The sequence below is a fragment of the Sparus aurata genome, chromosome 21 (genome assembly GCF_900880675.1).
Source record: "Sparus aurata chromosome 21, fSpaAur1.1, whole genome shotgun sequence".
NCBI classification, from domain to species: domain Eukaryota; kingdom Metazoa; phylum Chordata; class Actinopteri; order Spariformes; family Sparidae; genus Sparus; species Sparus aurata.
In genome coordinates, this window is record NC_044207.1 from 24,663,694 (window position 1) to 24,680,125 (window position 16,432).

The 16,432-nt window shown below is 48.4% G+C and overlaps 1 protein-coding gene across 2 annotated transcripts in view; it reads left to right on the forward strand.

The window, feature by feature from the left end:
- The window catches only part of ephb1 (EPH receptor B1), a 175,502-nt gene that overhangs the window by 35,896 nt on the left and 123,174 nt on the right, over positions 1–16,432 (forward strand). For both annotated transcript variants that reach the window (XM_030402437.1, XM_030402439.1), the window contains exon 2: positions 15,411–15,475. In XM_030402437.1, coding sequence (XP_030258297.1) covers positions 15,411–15,475 — 65 coding nt within the window. The remainder of the gene's footprint in view (positions 1–15,410; positions 15,476–16,432) is intronic.

The window sequence follows — 16,432 nt, forward strand, 5'->3', positions numbered from 1 at the left end:
CCTGCCTAACAAACATCTATTACAACAGTCTGATATCGCCTTGACGCCATTAAGGGCTGATAATTGCTGCCTGAAACTTGACTCCCCGTGGGAAAGCAAAACGTTCGATCTATAACGAAGCGCTTGAAATTCAAGAATCACTTTGTAAAGCTGCAACAGGCCATGCCCCGAACTTGAAAAACGTCATTCCAGAGATGCGAGTGTCCCCTTCGCTTACATGGTGTGGGGGAAGTAACGAGCCTCAATGGAACACGAGCACAGATTGTGGATAAATCCCGAAAATGTTCAAGGTTGTAATGAAAGCGACAATGTAAGTCTACAGCAGACTGGGCCTTGCGTGTCACATTTGAATTGATTTGAAGCTATTACATGCTAGCTTTCACTCCTTCACACTTGACACACAGTGGCAGTCCTGCTATAGCATTTATCAATTTAGCAATTAAAGTAAGACAAACAAAGATATCAACAGAATGTGAAGAAATAACAATTATCTTTACATCATGACATCTGTGTACTCTCTGTGTTGCAGATATCTACTGCGGTTAGCATGCTAACCAGCTAGCCTCAGTCTGTCCTGGAGCAAAGCTCCTGTGCTAGCGGTGTAAACACCAACACGCAACTGGTGCTCCAATTCCTACACATTGCACCTTTTTAAATAACTTTATTAAGTATTGATATTTGCCATGCAGCAAAAAGCTGAAGTCAGCGCGCCTGCTAGAAATAAGTAGCCCACTCATTTGTGTGTCAATGGAAGGTTTTAGTGTCGACTGCTTCAGGAGCTTTTCCAACCTACTCACGATCCGCATGGGAAATAACTAAATCATCATCATTGCTGGCACGACGGCGGTCGCATTTATCTGAAATGAATGTTTGGAAAAAAAGAGCAAAAAATGGTCAAAGATCTTAATATTTGCATAAAATCAGAAAAAATCTCCTTTGTGTTTGTGTTTCGATTGAAGCGGCGCAAATCTTGTACCGCAGAACCGTTGAGCCCCATGGGCAGAGTGTTAATTTTTTTTTCGGGGATGAGACTGAGCCTTTCTGCTCTACTTAACATTGGTAATGAAACCTCCCGGGGGCTCGTTTCTGTCTGTCTCTGGTTTGCCTCCTTCCAACACAATGCAGGTCGATGCCGGAGATCACTGGAACACCTGCAGTCGTCCTGTCTTCTCTTGATCAATGCGTTTTTTTTTCATGAATCAAGTCAAGTCAGTTTTATTTATGTGGCCCAACATCACAGATCAGATAAGAAAAAACATTTTTTTTCTCAATATTCCTACGATTGTCTAAACGTTTAGAGTCACAGGAGTACAGTATATTCCAGTCTTGCCCTCCAAGCACCTTTAAACAAATGCGCTGCATTTTATACACGTTCTCCTACAAGCACAACCCACCCAAAGGTGCACTTAGTCCCTCCAACACAAACACTGTTGCCATTTCATCTAAAATACAGCAGGTCCTGACGGGTTGCTCTTCTCTCTGAGCACCTGCAAAACCACTTGTGTCTCCCATCAGAGCTGTTTACACACTCACACCCACGCTGGATGGACACCTGCATCCATTCTAACCCAGTGACACACAAATGGAGAAATAATTTAACGGCTAGGAACGGCTTTTACAGCTGTGTAAGCTGCTTGTGTTTCCTGTATTTATGGGTGTGTGTGCGCGTGTGTGTTCCTGAGCGCGCAGAGCCGCGAGCGAGCGTTCGCTGCCACCGCCTCTTAACGTGTGAAGTAAAGGAACAGCTTGAAGTGGGTCGGTGGCACTACATATTTAACGAGGCGGCGCGGCTCCTTAGCTGCACCGGTGTAGTGCAGCATGCGGAGTGTTGCACTTTGACTCCTGGAGCACACCTCCTGCGTCACGCCGGCAAACAGCCTCATCTGGCGGGGCTGCCAAGTACAGCGCCGCCTGGAAAGTCTCTGCTCTCCTCTGGCAGGCGGATCTTTCACTGAGAAGGGTAACCACAGGCTGCCTTAACCGCGTACACGAGTTCACCCTCTGATCCACCCATGCAGGCTCGCTCATTAGCACTCAACAGAACGGCTCGGAAGTAGTCAGTGATTTGTTAATTTTCAACTGGGGGATGGCTCGGTGGGAGCAACCCCCTGCCTCCCCAACCACCAACCAACTCACACACCCATTTACAGCTCCCAAGCTCAGTTTATTATAATGCAGGTTAAAAAAAAAAAATCAGACAGACGCTTCCCTCTCCCACAGAAAACACTGGTCCTGAAACGCCACGTCAATAGCCACACCTTTAATGCAGTGACTTTGTGACATCGCACTCACAATGTCATATATTTGCCTAATTTATGGGTTGGTTTGGCATGTAAGCTCTGTTGTTGTAGGCGGTGCTGGCTCAGGTGTGCGTGAGCTGACCAATCAGAGGAGACTGAGTATCGGGGAGGGGAGCCTTAAAGAGACAGGAGCTAAAACAGAGTGTTTCCGACAGAGGGGAGATGCAGAGCTGCAGCACTGGATGCCTATTATTATTAGTCGCCAAAAATAAAATCATGAACCTGAGAATGAACATGAACGTGTGCCATTTAATGATAAAAAGGAATTCCACAGGCGGCAGGTTCTCTTCATGATCCTGAAGCTGCACCTTCGACTATGAAGGGTGATGGAGTTTATTGGCTACAAAAGTATAGAATTGAGCATTTATTGGGTATAATTTGAATAATATTATAGAGAATGTATTATCCAGGATGAATCTGACAGAAGGGCAAGACTGAGAGAAAAAGGCATAATTACAAATCTTTCTGCTACTTCAACCCCCTCGGACAGCGCCATGGATTTATCAATACACAATTAAGCTACTGATATTTCAGAGCCGTGGTCGTGGCCATAGATCCAAACTTGCTCAAGCCTCAGTCAGATAAAGAATCAATGAGTCCGGCAGACTAGACTGACGCGCTCAACTCAGCAGCCCCTTCCACCGCTCGCTCCCTGCTACTACTGTAGGCGACAGCAGCATGCCTTGATTTGAAAAAAAAAAAAAAAAAGGAAAAACCCAAAAATATTAGCAGTGTTGCCTAAAAGATGACAGCTGATTCTGGCATAGCTACTGTTGAGAGAGCAGACAGAGCCAGAGGGGTGGCTGATGTTTGCGCTCCCCACTGGTGTCACTGGATAGCTGTGACATTTCAGGGCCCGAGTTCTGGGCCGGAGCTCAAGCACCGCGGCATCCTGGAGGCCAAATCAGATGAGGTCAAAAAAACCAAAAAAAAAAACAACGCGTGTGTACGTATTCGTCCGCGCACTTGTGTGGGCGAGTGGCACGAGATCAGAATTATCCCACACAGCGTCCCCGTGGCAAAACAGACTGGATGTAATGTGTGTGAAATGACATTTGCTCTCCCAGAAGAGTTTCGGCGTTTCACTGAGCTGGGGCTTCGCATTCAGAGCGGAGGGGAGGAGGGAAGCAGAGCGAGGGCAGAGCGAGAGCGAGCAAGTCATGAAGTGGGGAAACAAAAGGAAAGGAGTGGGCAGGTTGACGGTGGGAATAAAAAAAAAACGTGGCATCAAATGGAGGGACATGAGGCGCAAACTCCCCCTGGAAACTGGACGAATCAGCTTTCCTCAACTCTGAAGAAAGTACGGAAAAGCACAGAGAGGGCATGCACTCTTTTCCACCACGGGATGAGAGAGTTCCAGGCAAATAGGCTAAAAAAAAAAAAAAAAAAAGGTCTGTCTCACTCTTTACTCCCGAGAGGTAAAAACGATCTCTTCTTCTATCCCTCCTTCTCTCCTGTTACTGATTCTCATTGGAGAATCTCCCTCGCCTCTGTCAGCCTCGTGCTATAAGGTCAGGATCCTCTGCTGAAAGTTTTTCTTCTAGCCTCGGGACTGTTTTCTATCTCCTATTCCCCCACTGCCGAACGCGGACTCCAGCAAAAAATCCCCCCCGGAGAAAACGCAAAAGCCCGTCTCCAAAAATATATAGACTTCCCGGGGCATGTGAGCAATATGCTGGCGAGAAGGTAGATTTAGTATTAGCCTCTAATGGAAAGCATTGTGTTTGCTCGGAGGCACCGGAGGGGACCAGCAGCACTTTTATGGAGATAAATAGCGAGGAATGAACGGGAGAATGAGAGGTGATCCCTACCTGAGAATGTCTGCAGTCGCCAATAGTTTGGTTGGACCCTTGGGATGTATTCTCTGCTTATGTAAGTGTGTTTTGTGTGTGTGTGTGTGTGTGTGCGTGTGTGTGGTGGAGCCGCACTAACGAGATCCCCGAAGAACACCTCACTCGCGTTTATGGGAGCGAGATCACGCTGCGTTTCCTCTCATTCACACCGGCTTAGCCCGTGCCGTCCCCGCGGTGAGGAGCTCGGGGCCTGGGGGAATACCACACTGAGGCATCTATTACCTGGATCTCACTACAACGGTCAAGGGAGAACACCGCTAAATTGAAAAACACTCTCCCAATCGCGTGTTGGCATAATGCGCTTTCACACAGACACACACACACACACGCTCACACTTGTGGAAAACAATCAGCGATCCGTCCCGGTGGCACCCTCTCCCGACAGGGGTACCCGCCAACCGCCGCCTGGCGCCCCGAGATTCGCTCGCGGCGAGAATCGCAAGTGCGTCGCATGATTGAGTCACTCACACCCCCGTATGACTGTTAAATCGTCTTATATGCACAGTCAATTCAGGCTTAGTGTACCCCCCCCACGAGCCCCATGGGCGCGGCTGATAATTTGACTTTTATTGAAATTCAGCTCCAGTGGGTTCAAGGTGGTTGAAGGTCGTCCTCTTTACCGCCACAGATGAGACGGAGGGAGAGCGCGGCACCGGAAACCCTCAAGGCTCCGTCTTTCTCTCTGACTTCCCTCTCGTCTGCCTCCATCTCTTACGATTGGGGAGAATCTTTTTTTTTTTTTTTCAGGAGGGCCCCAAGTCAATTTTGTGGTGCATCCAAACATGGTTAACAACAGCGTTTAATGAGATTGGATACAGCTAGCTGGCGTGTGCCTCCCTCCCTCGAACGCGGCCCTCTTTATTACTTTCCAGTGGTACGCTGCCTTCTTCTCGGGGAGGAAGTAGCAGCGACGGAGGTTAAGAAGTATTATCTTTAGGGGATTAAAGGGCATTCGCTTTCTTCACTCGTGTTTTTGCTTTCGAGAGTACAGTTTCCCGCTCTCCCCCCGACGAATGCCGACTACAGTTCCGTCTCTGAGGGTGTTTGACGCGGCGGCGGTTCGAGGAGCGGCCGGCCCTCTGCTGTGTTAATGGGCGCTGTGAGCATGCATATATTGTGTCTCCTCGACCTTTCATCCCTTCGTGCATTTCCTTTTTTTCCTGGAGTTAGCGTGACGTTCGTGTCCGCGCAGAGGCGAGGCCCGCTTTGTTCTCCGTGTTTTACTGTTCATAAATATTGCAAGTGCCACGCAGGAGCGGGAGCCCGAGCATGTCTTTGTGTATCCAGGCTTGCAGGACGAGAAAGGCGAGAAATGGGGTCAGGCGTGTTTTCGAAGAAATGATGCGACTTCTGTGTCCCGCTAAGGTTAGATCCATTTCTGGATAAGATAACGCGGGGCGCTGCCACACGATGCCCCCTCTCCGTCGTTAGAGCCTCTCCGATTACTCCTTCCGTATCTTGTTCAGTATCTCTCTTCTTATGAACTGCACCCTCCCTCTATCTCGGCACTGTCCCACTCTGTTTTTTTTTTCTTTATCGCTTTCTCCATCTCCATCTCTCTCTCTCTCTCTCTCTCGGTTTCCCTCCATACTGGTCCCACATATTACTGGATGGTTATCTCAGTTCGAGTGTGTGACAGAAAAGGACAGTCGGTTCCATCTGTGTCTCTGCTCTCGTAACCCCAAGTCGCCGTAAGATGCGACCGGGGCGAGTCAATCTGAGACAACGCCGCGCACATATTTGACATTAGTTTTATCGATTCCCTTCATTCCGCTCTATTTTTTTTTACTTAATTTTGTGATCCCCCTCCCGCACCGCCGCCACCACTCCTCCCAACAGTATGCGCATCCATACGCGCGCACACACACACACACAGGACTGTGCTAATGACAATCCTTACTGTCTTAATTAGAGTGAAGGACTGCAGAGGGAGCGAACCGAGTGACATCTTTTTTTTGTACATTCAGCACTATTTCCTGGTCTGCTTGGAAAACAAAGATGCCTTAACTCACCCCGGATAGCCTATTAGCCGTAGCTTACGGTGCTAAATGTCAGCCTTGCGCAATCCCCACTGCGACACAGACACGGCTCCTCTCCGTCGGTCCACTTGAGAGACTTTTTTTGGGGCTGCCTTCTAACTTTTGTATGTGAAGTTTGGGAGAAAATGTCAGGGCTACGGCGAATAGACTCTCATTGTAAAGCCTCACTTCTCCTTATGGGAAAAAAAAAGGTTAAATTACATCGCTGTTTTTGTCCACGCTACCTCTCCAACATAAACACGCGGGGTCTGGTAGCGCAGTTTGTTGTACTGTAAGGCGATACTCCTCCGGCCCTCATGGTTCACATCAGCCACTCGCTGCGCTTTTAATTTGGGGGCATTGATCGAGGGAACTCTTCCAGTCGTGTCATTAGGGCGATCAAATTCCTCGCGCTGAATGTTTTTATTGGAACGAGGAGGAGAGTGGGCGGAGCGGGGCTTTGCGGAGAGGATGAGTGACGGCGGGTGGGTGTGGCACGAGAGCGTTTGGGAAGCCAGCCAGAGGCTTGTTCCCTCAGCCTGCGGACCATCGGGGAGTAGTCTCCCTCTCTCTAAATGCTGTTTTGTGAGGTGAGGAGCCTGATAAGAGTTGTAATTACCTCATTTTACTGCAGCAAATTGCCAGGTTTCTTAAAAGCAGACAGGCTGGCTGAGGTAATATCGCCAGTAATGAGTATTGTGATGGTTGTGGGAGGCTAGCGCTGCTTCCATCTGGATTATTGCTTGGTCACTGCTGCTGGTCCGCTGTTACAGCGAAACCTTAGCAGATCCTGGGCTCATTACCGTGGGGTATAAATTGGTTTAATATCGAGTTTCTCTGCAGCGTGTGTTCGGCAGCCTGATAAGTGTGTATGTAAGCATTAACCTTGCACACGAGGAACACACACTTTTCTCTCCTAGTTGTTTATGAAGGAGATTGTACGCAAAACCAATTTGTGATATTTCCTGCGTTATTGCGTTCTAAAAATAGCGGCGAGGCAAAGATCTTGAACGGAGCTGTCCAGGGGCAGTGACTTGTGTGTATAGCGTGTGCACACACAATGCCAATGTTGTGTGATTTTACACACAAGCGAGCATTATCTTCACCGTATGGGAGCTTGGGGGGGGGGGGGGACGGACGATGACGACAACAGCAAAAACGCCGTCCTTTGATTGGTCCCCGTGAGAACCCATTAAACGGCAGCGCGCTAAAGTAACTGCAGAATTCCCCAAGCGGTGTCATCGCTGCCAGACTCTCACTCCAAACATCTACATGAAGGCCGATCGTGTTTCTGCTGCGTGCGTCAGGAGCGGGGAGAAAAGGGAGACCGCCTGAAATGGCATCTCCTCCGTCAGAATGCTGAACGCTGTGTTTCACCAGATCACATTATGATTTAACCTTTTCATGGAAATGTTAATATCCCCGCAATTTGGCCCGAAACTGATACATACATTATGAAAAAATTCGACTTCGGCTCACGTGTTGGGGCGTTCAGACTCCCCCTCCATTGTGTGGTTGCCCGTATTAACTCCTGGTTGCCTTCTTGTCTCGTGTGGAAGTGGAGGAGGATTTATTGGAAGCCTTTTTTTGCGCTCGCGCTCTGAGGAACTGGGTTGTTTGTTTTTAATTGTCCCGTAAGATGGGCCTAATTCTCGGTCAGATCCTTCCCATCCGTCTCCGGTAATGGTTTGAACGTTAGAGGAGCGCTGGGTTTCCTCACCTACACGGCCAATCGATGCTCGTTCAACGTACCGGCGCAACAAGAGCGTTCCTACTCCTTGTGCCAGATCGATGCTCGCATTAACATAAACATGCCCTCGCACCATGAATGCGTATCCACAAACACTGGCGGCTGGAACATTACTTGAAATGTGCAAGCTTTGGACGCAGAGATGGGAAGAAGAACGCTTGAGATCGAAGTCGTTTTGTGTGTTGAGGACGAGTCCTTTTATTGATAGCTCCATTTCTTTTGTAATAATCACAGGTCAAAGGGTCAAGCCGGAGGGCCCTGTGTAAAGCCGCTAGATTCTCATCTCAGTCTTGCCTCCGTACCTGCCCCCCCGCTTATCCCAGGAGACCCTTGTTTTTCATTGCCCTCTCCTGGTTTCCTCCCGGGGTCACAATCCTACGATTTTTTCCCACACTTTTCCCCCTTTTATTCGTCATTACCGTGTACTCTACTCTACTCTTTCTACCGTAAAGTATTGAAGGGAAGGTGCTGCCAAATCTGTCACGTCAACGCAGGGCATTGGCAACATTACTTCATGCCACAGATTTTACAAGTTTACGCTCGAGGGCTAGCTAAAAATGCATCCAACTTACTTTTTTATTTTCAAGACTTTCATCAGGATGCATGAAGCAGAACCCTTGAGTGTCCTTTTTTTGGGGGGTCGGACTTTGACCGAAATCCTCCCTATTTTTTGAGATCTGAAGGTTGCTCACCTGCAAACACTGATGCTTAAAAGGTGAATAAGGTGAAGCCAGATGTCTGACTCGTGTGTGTGTGTGTGTGTGTGTGTGTGTGTGTGTGTGTTTGTTTTGGGTGTGTCCTCTCTCCTTCCTATCTTGCACTAGAGCTCACGCAAGGGAAGAGAGATCCATCTCCCCCCGTAGCCTGTCATTAACAGGCGGCAGGGAGAGAGAAAGAGAGATAAGGGGAAGGAATGGAAGCGAGAAGGCAAGAGAAAGAAAAAAAAAAAGAAAAAGAAAAGAGAGGCGGCGCGGAACGTGAAGAAGATGAAAGGCAGCGGTAAATGGAGAGCGAGGAAGCGCGCCGAGAGGAGGAGGAGGAGGAGAAAGGATGCGCTGGGATTAAGGGAAGAGGGGAGAGAGAGAGAGAGGGATGAGGGGGAGGAGAAGAAGGTGGAGGTAAAGAAGAGGGAGTAAGGGGTGGGTGGGTGGGGTTATGATGAATTAAAGATGACACTCTCCGGCAGCCTGGTTTCTAAAGATCACTCTGTCTGCTAATGTAATGTTAATGAATGCAAATGATGTGCCTAACCTCTCTCCCCTGACCAGGAGAGGGAAAGAAAAAAGGGGGGAGAGGGAAGGAGGGAGAGGGGAAGGTGTGAAGTGATGTGTTTAAGCGTGCTATTTCGGTGTGAAGCCTGTAGCTCCGTAGGCGGCTGACCACTGAGATGCACAGGGTTTGTTTGTCACCAACCTCGGGGTGTTTTTCGACTTTTACTGTTGCGTTTATTCCGGTAGCAGTCGGCGAAAAAAAGGAAGGTTGAATCTTAAGTCCCGTGCAACGCGGCGGACCCAGATGTGCAGGGCCCGTGAGAAAATGTCACCTTGCCGTGATGATCGGATAATTTGATCAGGTTCTGCCAGTGCGGCCTGTATATTAATTTTCCCCCTCTCCTTCCCATCTTGCGAGGCACTCTTCCCAACATCTGCTGCTGATCTCATTTGGCTTCCGGAACGCTCCCCTACTCTCTGTATCTCCTCTCATCTTTTTCTTGGCTTTCTCTCTCTCTCCGTCTCTGATGCTGACCTGGTCTCCTTTCATGCTGAGGATTTTATTTTCACGCCGCCAGAGCGAGCGACTGCGCGCCCAGAAGACTGTTACATTTGTGCGTGTTGCGTGTGTGTGTGTGTGTGCGTGCGATCTGTGATTTGTGAGCCTGTTCATTTGAGTCTGTCTCTGGCTCAGCGACCAGGGGGACTCGCGTGTCCCGTCACTCGGCGCCAAAGTCTCCGAGGACGGCGGATTATTTTCTGTTCAATTTTCAAATCAGCCACATTGTCATTCTCTGTCTTGAGGGAGACATGGGAGTAACATATTTCCTCTTGACGCATTTCTCTTGACTGCTCTGTGTCTTCTATTTAAAGCGAAGGGCCCCCCTCTCTCAGTCTGAGTGACACCGCTTTGGTGTGGCGCAGATTAGAGAAGAAGTCTCACATCTGTTTGCAGGGATTGTCTCCTCTGTCGAACACGGTGACTCAATCAAAGACATCAGCTCTTTCATATTCTCCTTACCCCGGAGCGGGGGGAGAAAAAGAAAGAAAAAAACCCAGTCGCAGCTTTTCAAATCAGCTCAACGCTCTCGACCGTGCTGGACTTGAGCTGCTCCTACCTTCCAGTCCAATAAACAATCTTTTTCTTGTGTGTGTGTGTGTGTGTGTGTGTGTGTGATTTCCCAGGGCTCAGCGAGTGAAGAGCGTCGTGTCTGCGCGACAAACATCCGCACGATTTGTTCAGAAAAATGCTCTCACTCTGTCAAAAACGTCGCTCTTCTTTTTTTAAATTTTTTATTTTTATTCATACATCCCCCCGAGTGGACGTCTGATTAGTTTGGGCGACGCTGCAGCTTTTGCTCTTGTTTGTTTGTCACTTTGTTTTCAGCCCCCGTATTAAGATGCCAGGCTCAGCAGGCTTCCGTGGGGCTTCATCATTGTTAAGTGCTCATTTCAATCCCGCTGATTTCTCCTCTCGCTTTTTTTTTTTTTTTTTTTCCATCTCTGCCTTTCCCTCTGTCTGCCTTCTCCCTTCGATATCTCCCCCCCACCCCCCCACTCTCTCTCTCTCTCTCTCTCTCTCTTTGTCCTCCCATCTTGATTCCATTTCTGAGAAAAAAGATAAGACCCCTCTTAAATAATGTCATTCAAGGCCCCTCGGATCTTATTTCGGTTTGTTGCTGCAATCACAAAAGGAGAAGGCCCCTCTCGGCCCGGCGTCCAGCATCTGGACATGATTGTCTCATTGAATTACAAAGTGTACCTGCATCCTTGAACAGGAGGACGTGGTGAAGGTGGGTGGGTGGCTGGGATAACGGAGGGTAAGGAGGGCTTTAAAGGATAGACGGTCGGGAAAAAATGGTGTTCTGGGTCGGGGAAGGGAAATCCGAAGGGAAAGCGTCTGCCGTATTGACTAAGGAGCCGGCGGAGCTTGGGAGAGGCGCCTGAGCACGTGTTCGATCGACCGGCAGCTGTACAGTCATACAGACGCAGCCACAAATGGGGGGAGGGGGGGATTACACAAACAGGTTTCCATTCTGACTTGCAAACTGTGGACTTAAAAGTCATACATAAAGGCTCGAAGAAGGGGGGTGGAGTGATTGGACGACCCGTCCCCGCCATCCTTTCCTCCCTGAACTGCCTTTTTTGTGTAGATGCTCCTCAGTCCGAGCGCCGGCGATATGTAATCGTGCGTGTCCATGTGATGTATCAGGCGACCGCTTGCTGACGTGTAATTGTGTGAAGGGGGCTGCCTTATCGATCCGCAACGCAAGGCCCCCATCAATGTTTAATGCAGCCTCTCTCTCGCTCCTTCATTTCTCTCCCTCCCTCCCTCTCTCTCTCTCTCTATCTGTGGAAGCAGCCCACCATTTGGTATTGATCTGCCACTTGCTGCTAATGAGAAGGAGCTGTGCTTTCTGGGACTGGGCGCTGTGGGGCCCCCGCGGTCGAGCTTCGGGTTTTTTTGGATCGGGGCTCGCGACCTCTGGGATTGTTTTATTTTATTTAATTTTTTTGAACTTTTTACGCTGGCACTGTATCGACCTGAGTGCGCCTTACACAATGAGCCAGCCCACGTCCGCTGTACGCTTTTAAAAGTCGCTAATGTTCCTGCGATGTCGTCACAAAACATCCCGGGGCGTCGAAGCCCTTAAAATCCATTTAAGACCGGCTATGCTGACACCTACAAGCTATTGTTCTCCAGTGGATTTATGAGCCCCGGTGACATAGTCAACATTAAGCCCTCTATGTTAATAATTTTCCCACCGACTGAACTGCTAGTGAACCTGGCGGTGTTTAATTTATTGGCGCTCGCAGGTGGAGCTGACGAGGCAGAATACGGATGCAGGAGCAAACGCTCTGGGCTACCCTCCAAACATGAGCGACGGTAGCGCGCCGTTGTCTTTTCTCGTCCTCCGAGGGAAAGAAGAGGGCGAGTGATGGGATATGTGGTCAGATATAACCGAGATCAGAAACGAGGCGCAGGCGGGGGACGGAAAAAAAAAGGAGGGCTAATTGTTTTTACGAGGGTTTTACGGCCTAAGCTGAGGAGTGACCCGGAGTTAAACTACTGGAACCCACAGACAGGAGAGGAGATGAATCAGTGTCACAGGTCTTACAGCACGATTTTTTTTTTGTTGTTGGAGCAAATTACTTCAGGTCTGGAGACAAAGAAACGGACATATTTTATCCAAACATGTGTGGATAATAAAGGAGCAGTAAGACGTTTTGGAAAAGAAATTCATACACAGAATTTTAATATTCAAAAAATCAATGAGGTAATCATACAAACAAAGATTCCCCCCCCCCCCAGAACTGGATAAACAAGCTGTTCTCAGAGGAAAATAAGGTCTCCAGAACACTGTTTTAAGCTAGAAAGGTGGCAGGGTCCGCCACACATAAACAAAGTCGAACAGGATGCACTTGTGTTGTTGCCAGTTTATTTATTCAATTTATTCAGTCATGAAAACAAAGACAGTTTAGGCAAAAAACAGTCAACAGAGATCTTTCTCTTCTGATTAAAAGTCCTTCCCCAAATCCACATAGTGCACCTTCAATTTGTCTCCTTATCTTTTTTATATAAAATGGACCAGCGACGATTTAGTCTAAATAAATAAAAAAACAAAAGATAATCAGTTCCTCTGAAACCTAATTGTTTTGTAAGCTCAGGTCAAACAATGTCTCCCAATTTCAGCAATAAAACCCAAACTGTGCCTCTTGTCATTTTGAAAAGCTCGGGCTGTTCTAATTAATGTGGGCAGCTCATTTTCGAAATAAAGCACTCGAAATTCACTTACGATTAAATGGATGAATGGTTCGCGTAACGGCTCACTTAAAAACTCACGTACACGGGGGACATTCTTTAAATCCCCCGTGCCGGTGGACAGGTGTGCCGGCTGTGGCGTGACGCCTCTGCGAGCCCCACCTCGCCGCTAATAACCACTTAGCATACTCCATTTACTCATCCGCGGCTCTGAGATTCGGCTAATGGCTGGGTCACATGATACAACTCAGCCGCCTCTCCTGTGGGGCCTTTGACCTCTTTTTTTTGTCTCCTACCTCCACCAACTTGCCCCCCAATCCCCCCCCCCAACCCCTGCCTGGTTCCTTTGCTTTTAAAAGGAAATGGAAAATGGCCTACCAACTGCCTGTGTGATTTGACTAAAGCTTCTGTGATTTCCCCTGAGAAAGCGCTGGCAGTCCCCAGAACGCTGGCTGGTGCTGAGGGCTGTTTCATGCTCCTATCTCCCCAGCTGACAGCGAGTCGTACAGGCGGGCGGGCAGGCTGGAGCTGGCTGGCTGGCTGGTTGGCTGTGGAAACCAAACAAGGCGAGGCTGATCTTAGGGAAATTGAAATACTCTGATGGAAGACGGGTGTGAACAAGGCTGTCACTGTAGGTCTACACAGAAAATTGCTCTCTGGGTGGGCACGCGGCGCGGGCGTGCGAGCGACGTGCGCGCCGCGGCGTGTGTTTCTCGCGTGCGTGCGGCTGAATTACCTAGGCTAATTGGTTTCATGTCTGAGGACAGTTTCTCCCCAGTAAGTGGAGATTGAGAATGAAAGGCCTCTTTTCCTGCCTACCGGTGCCTTGTCACTCATCCTCAGTGTACTCGTTTTTTAACCAAGACCACTTGAACTGCAGATGACGGGCTTCGAGTGCTCCATCATTTGGAATGATTTCCAAATCACTACGAGTTCAGCGGGATCTCAAACAAGCAACAGCTGCGGGCGTGCGTGCTTCTTTCCCGTCAAACGGAGGGTTGCCGAGGCCTGGAACCTCTCCACGAAACGAGGGGCAGCGCCTGCCGGTTCTGCCTTTTGCGCGTGTTCAGAGCGAGATTTCTCCCTTATCAACAACGCGCGTGGGCGTCGCTAGCCGGCCATTTTCCTTGTGATAGTGGATGATGTCCAAGCAAGACGACACAGCAACCGTAAACTCTTCGGAAAAGATTCCCTCACACCCTGCTTTATCTGCCACAGATCATCGCCCAGGCGTCTCGTTCACTCTTATGCCTCCCAGTTTTTTTAATCTGTTTGGCCACAACAAACGTGGCCGAGGGCATGTTGTGGCAAGGGGGAAAATCGAGGGAAAAAAAAAAGTGAAATATGCCCTGGTTTCACTCTCAATAAGATGGAGGATTTAGTCCAGAGGATAAACTGTCTGTTGCGGGGGGAATTATGAATCTATCATTACACTTCTAAGGCCAACATGTCACTCCATAAATCTGCGTCTGTGGCTGGAGAGACCTGTGGTTTGTGATACCTGCCGCGCGCTTCTTTTCTTCCTTTCCCGGAGCCGTGCGAGGTTTCCAGATTTTTAGTGTGCCAACAATGCAGATATTAATCAAACCGGTGGCTGACAAACTCCTTGGGTGAGCCGCCAGACGTATTTGTCTACGGCGCGTCGCTGAGGATTAGCAAGAGAGGGGCGGGAGCAAGAATGGGTTATGTTCTTATATTTCATCGATATGACACTTTATGTAATAGAAGTCCAAAGTGAGATAGATAAATTCAAATCCTCTCCAAAACTGCTCCGCTCCGTTGCCAGGTTGTAACTATTTATCGTCTCATTTTGTGTGCAACCGGTGTGCCATATAGCTATCCGAGGCACATCTTGAGGTTTTTCTTTTTTTTTTTTTTTTTTTTGCAGAAAATCACAGAGAAACACAAGGCATCTTTCCCTTTCCTTTCTCATTAATGCCCTCTCTGCTGTACTAGATTTTCAGGGAACGTCCCCGCCAGGAGTAAACAAACTGCGATTGCCTCGCCTCGGAGGGGCTGTCTCCGCTGTTCATGAAATCCATGAAAACAATGTGACAAAGTTCAGCACCTCGTATATGCAAAAGCCCGTGCGCACGCCCTTACGCGAGAAACACACACAAAAACATCCACTTATTCCCTACGCGGGCGACTGCGTTTTTGTGCCCCGCGCGAGGCCGGATGCACGTACTGTAGTTTCGCGCTCGCGCGGGTGAGAACGCAATACAAAGCTCAGCGTTTTAACAGCATGACAGCGGCTCTCAGACATCCCTTCCAGCGAAAAAAAAAAAACGGCGAGGCTTTGTTTCCCACGTCTCTTGTCTTAACAGAAGTCTAGCAGAGATGGATGAAACACCGTGAAGGATTCGTCTCCTCTCTGTTCATTGATGATAGTGTCAAGTGATCACTGGGGCTTGAATGCGGTTCAACTCCGTGGAATGATACTCAAAATAGCTTTTTTTGAGGCTAACCGCTGTCTTCTTCTCCCTCTACCTCCTCTTTTTTTTTTTTTTTGCAGAGACCGTGATGGACACTCGGGTGGCCACGGCTGAACTGGGCTGGACGGCGTATCCTAATTCCGGGGTGAGTCACTCATCATTGCCAACACATACGCATGCTGAGTAAAGAAAAAGAAAAAAAAACAAAACAGTTTCTGAAGTTACTCTCTCTGTAACATGAAACACGGCGCACGTACAGATAAGCCAGACAGACAAATAGGCAGGAAGGCAGGCAGGCAGGATGGGAGCATAGACTTAAGTAGAGCCCAATGTAGCTCCTATTATGGGTATTATTTTCTCTCTGTCCTGGCTCATAATGACTTAATGATATAATGGGTCCACGTAAGCCCCAGAACACAGAACCTAAGTCCCTGTAAATGGAGGCTGGGGGGATACCACAGACATAATGATACTGTAATGATACATTTACGCAGGGAAGTGGAGATATTAGGATGAAACGGGGGAGGAGGAGCTGAGAGGATGGAGAACGCTCAGGGCTTTTTTTTTTTTTTTTTGCCCGGATTTTTAGGGAAACTATTTTTCAACTTTCAGGTAGTTTTCGTGCACATGAAAGGAGTGAGACACTGAAGAAACTGCCAGGTCATCAGTTTCCTTTTCTTCTTCTTCTTCTTTTTCTTTTTTTTTCTGTGTTTTTATTAAAGAAGAATCACAGTATCAAAGGTATGATCGCCCTATTACACTAATGGACCAAAGGAGAATGTTAAGGCCTTGTTCTGCTGTGCTGTAATTTGATAATTCAATGAAAAGCTCCATAGACCAACACTGATAGCTCGAGTCTTGCAGGAGCTATCCGGGACAGACAATGACTGTTTCCCCGCATTTTCTGGGTCTTTGGGTCTTTTTGAGGCATTTTACACACGTATAAAGGGAGCCCTTTAATGCTCTCCAACAGGGCTTTGGCTCTGTTTAACTGCTGGCGAGTGTGGCGGCCCACCTTTTTGTCTCCCCGAAGGAGCGCTAACTAAAACAACCTGGAACCCGGTATAACTTTGTGTCCTCATTTTATGTGAATACCAGTGCG